This window comes from Montipora capricornis, chromosome 10, assembly GCF_036669925.1.
Source record: "Montipora capricornis isolate CH-2021 chromosome 10, ASM3666992v2, whole genome shotgun sequence".
NCBI lineage: Eukaryota > Metazoa > Cnidaria > Anthozoa > Scleractinia > Acroporidae > Montipora > Montipora capricornis.
In genome coordinates, this window is record NC_090892.1 from 61,696,373 (window position 1) to 61,700,803 (window position 4,431).

Sequence of the window (4,431 nt, forward strand, 5' to 3'; positions counted from 1 at the left end):
GTAATTGGCCCATCACTTGCTGACTTGTTTTCTTAGCAAGTTTTTTGCAGATAACGCATCTGAACTTAATCGATTTTACCAACTTAAGGAGTTTGGGTATCCAATATTTGGTGCGCACTTTGCTGGCAGTAGTTAGAATGCCATGATGTCCTCTTGCATGAGTTTGTGCTACATAGAGATGTGAGAACGGATGATCATATGGTAGTAATATAACTTCGTTGTCACCGTAATTTGTTTGTAACTTTGCAGTACGACTGCTTACTACATAGATGCCGTCTTTGCGTGTGATAGGACACAAACGGTTGTACTTGCCATTTTCAATATCATTTCTCATGTTCTGCTGAATCTCTTTGATCCAGAAAATCTCTGACTTTTTAATATCTTCAGGTGTCAGTTCTTGCGTTGCGCTTTTAAATGACGGTTTGGGAAATTTGCTGTAAAATTTCAAAATTCTTGCAGTGACACGTAGTAGTTTGCCGTAACTCGAATATTTGGCGATGTCAATTCGTAACGCTAGGGTATCATGAGTTCCTTCTATCTTCGTTACCATTGTAGTCCGGATTACTTCGGATAGTTTTGGCTCCAAGTAATCACGAGTGATTGGCCACTTGTCTTCTGTTTGTTTAAGAAAATCGGGACCCTTTTGCCATGTGCTTTCAAGTCCAATGTCATCGGGCTTCCTGCCTCTTGTCAAACAGTCAGCTATGTTATATTTACTCTCTACCCAATACCAGTTTTCAGGGTTTGTTCCTTCCTGTATTTCACCTATTCTAGTGGCGGCGAACGTGTTGAACCCGTATGAGCTTTTCTGTATCATGGCATGTACAATCTGAGAATCTACGATGTGGTAGATCTTTTCAAAGCGATATCTACATTCCTTTTCTATGAACACTTTTAGGCGTTTGTTCAGTACCGCTCCACACAGTTCTATACGGTCAATGGACATCTTTTTTATTGGTGCAAGACGATTTTTGGACAGTATTAAATTGCTCTCAAATTGGTTATTCTTTCTTTGCCACCGTACATATGCACATGCAGCGTATGCGTCTTTGGATGCGTCACTAAACACAACGAGAATGGGGTCGCCAATAGCATCCATTGGTTTAAGGCATCTCGTAAATCTGATTTGATTCATGTCTTTCAAATCGTTGAAGAAAATAGACCAATTCTGTTGGTTTTCCTCGGGTATAGGGTCGTCCCAGTCAAGTTTCGGTTCAGTTCCCCACAAACGGCGTAAAAGAATTTTGGCCCTTACTGTAAATGGTCCTGCCAACCCTAGGGTATCATACACGCTGTTGATCTGTGACAAGATTATACGCTTTGTGAGCTGTTGGGGATCTTGGGTGGGGACGATATCGCTCGTAGACCTTGAAGTATGTATTCGCTTGGTAGTAAAGTTAACCTTGACTTCGAAACACAGTTGATCTTCTGATTGACTCCATTTAACTCCAAGTATCTTTTCTGTTTGTTCCTCGATCGGTATATTTGTTTTTTCTTGTCTGTCAGTATCGCTTGAGAACATCCACTCTTTGACTTCAAATCCTCCTTTAATAATAGCCTTCTCGATATCTTGAGTCAGTTTAATAGCTTGTTTGCGATCGTCCGTACTTTCGATTATGTCGTCCATGTACGTATTTCTTTGTATTATATCTGCTGCTTCTGGGTATTTCTCTCTTGACATCTCTGCGGTTTTTCTCAGAGCAACGGTTGCAATTGTAGCTGACGGCTTGTCACCGAATGAAACTCTGAGCATTATGTATGTGTCGGGTTCTCTTGTACTATCCATATCCCTCCACAGAAATCGGTGGGTGTGCTGATCTAACTCTGTCATCTTCACAGTGTGGTACATCTTTTTAATATCACCAATGAAGGCTACTTTATTCTCTCGGAAACGTATAAGGACTCCCAATAAGTTATTGAGTAGGTCAGGACCTTTAGCCCAATACTCATTCAAGATATGACCCATGTAATTGGCGCTGCTATTGAACACTATGCGCACTGGGGTAGATTTGGAATCAGGCTTGAGAACTTCATGATGTCCGATATAATGCACCGGTCCTTTGTAGAGTGTTAGTTCCTTTTTGGAGAGTTTCCTTGCAACTCCTCTAGTTACCATGTCTTTTATCTGGTTGTCATACACTTTTGCGTGTTCGGTGTTCCTTCTTAGACGTTTCTCGGTCGTTATCAGTTTCGCGAAAGCGACCTTCCGGTTGTCAGGAAGATTCTGAGGATCCTTGATCCAGGGATACTCAGCGACCCAGCGATTTTCCTCTTTGTTAAAGTTTAGATTTCGTTCGATTAGTTCCAGCTCTCGCTCTTCTTGAATAGTGCAGTCTTTCGCGCCTAAGGAACATTTTCCACATCTACATCCTCCACATTTCGGTTTGCATTCTACGCCAAGGTTCTCAATTTTGTAAAAGTCTTCTATATTGATTTTGCCTACAACTGTGTTGACTCTGGCATTGATGAAATCGTGATACAGATGTGATTCTTTAAGTAACGGGTGCGTTCCTCCAATACATCGCCCGAAACGATTCCTTAAGAGCACAAGATGACCGATGTTTTGTTCTCTTTCCGGGTGATAGGCTGCATATTCGTAACCGATTAAAATGTCCACAGGTCCTGAGGGTCGCTCGATTTCTTCCTTTGTGACGTTCTTGAAAAGATGTACTATGTCGTCTATGTTAACACTTTCAATGTCTGAGGTGATCCTTTCGATGCCGTAAGCTTCGAATTCGATGACGTGACCTTGCTTATCTATAAGAGGTACCTTGTATTTGTTGGTCTTAATCTTCTCGCTCTGTGCTCCAACTTTGATGACTGAAAGTTCGACTTTGGATCCTTTAAGTTTCTCTTGCTTTGCTTTAGTGTTTGTGATAAAACAAAGTGATGCGGCGTTATCCCACATTATATTAGCTTCTCCTCTTTTGGTTTTAACTCTTTGTACTTGTAACAGGCAGGTGTCAATTTTTGTATTGTGGCATACGTTTGCTGAGGCTGAGACTTGCTGAGGTGTTTCTTCCGTCTCGTGTATAGATGGATGGTGCTTTCTTGTGCAGCCGCCTACACCACAGTCTTTCCTTGATTTGCATGTACGTTGTCGATGACCGATCTTTAGGCACGACCAACAGGCTCGTTTATCTTTGATGATCGTCTTTTTCTCTTCTATTGGCTTGGCTAAATAAATTCTGCAGTCTGCTGTCCAATGTCTTCCGTGTTCATGAATCAGACATTTTGGTTTGGGTTCTTTGCTTACTTCCTCGACGCCTTCTGTATAGTGCGATGTGCCTCTGTAATGTTGATTGTTGGTCGTCGTCCGAAGAGAAGCACTGTCGTATTCAATAGCACTCCTTTGATTTTGCAGAAATTCAAGAAGACTAGGGAACTTTTTTGATTTGTCGATGTGACTTCCGTGACAACTAACCATTTCCGCCCATTTTCTTCTGATGTCTGTTGATAAAGCTTTCTCTATAATACTGACCGAACTCGTTGTTGTAATTTCCGCTTCTAGACCGAGTCTTGTGAGGTCTCTGTATCCGTCTTCTACAAGAGTCACGAATTCGATGAAACGTTTATCTTCTCCTTCCTTAAGTGTTCTGAATCTACGTATGCCGTCAATGATAACGTCTGCAATTTTGGCTGGATCTCCATACTTTTCGTCCAGTCTTCGCCACATTTCTTGCACATCGTCGTCTATGCTCTTTACCAGGCCTTCGGGTTCTTTTCCAAGACAAGAGCGTAGCACATATGCGGCATCTCTTCCACGAATTTGTGGCATGACTTGTTTGTTGAAATCTCTTTTAAACTGAGGGTAATGACGTAGTTCTCCATCAAAGTGCGGCATTTTTACCTTTTCCAGGTGTAGAAAGGAAGAAGTCGCGTCAGATTCCTGTTTTATCTGCTCTTGTTCTTTTACGTTAGTATATCTAACTACAATTTGTTCAACAATTTCGTAATAATAGGTTTGGATTTTAGCTATCCATTGCATCTCAGATTCGGCTGATTCAAAGGGCAATAATTCTAACAGTTCAGCGTTAAAGGTTTTGCAATCTTGAAATTGATCTTCTATTTGTTTCTGTAAGTCTTTTAACGCAAAATTGGGCATTTCTTTTGACTGCAACGCGTGCGAAATACTTTCGTAAGAAGCTTCGAAAACAGCGCGCGCAGTGTTCCTTTTAACTTTTGCGTTGTCAATGGCCTCTTGACGAGCCGCGTGCTCGCGCGTTGCCTTTTCGCTTGTAGTGACATTTTCGACATATTTCACTTTACGATTAAATGCATTGGAATATTTTTCCTCGACTTCCGTCATCCAGATTTCTTCTTCGTCCACTAAATGCTCGTCAGTCAGGAAGTTAACATACTCTAAGTGCTTCCCTTCCAGTTCTTCCCATGCATCAACAAGTTTTGAGTAATTGGTTTCTACTACCTCGA

At 41.5% G+C, this 4,431-nt stretch overlaps 1 protein-coding gene across 1 annotated transcript in view; it reads right to left on the reverse strand.

Moving 5' to 3' along the window:
* The window catches only part of LOC138021132 (uncharacterized), a 5,097-nt gene extending 992 nt beyond the window's left edge, over positions 1-4,105 (reverse strand). The window contains exon 1 of the mRNA XM_068867997.1: positions 1-4,105. This exon is cut by the window's left edge and continues 992 nt beyond it. Coding sequence (XP_068724098.1) covers positions 1-4,105 — 4,105 coding nt within the window.
* Positions 4,106-4,431: the final 326 nt, after the last annotated feature.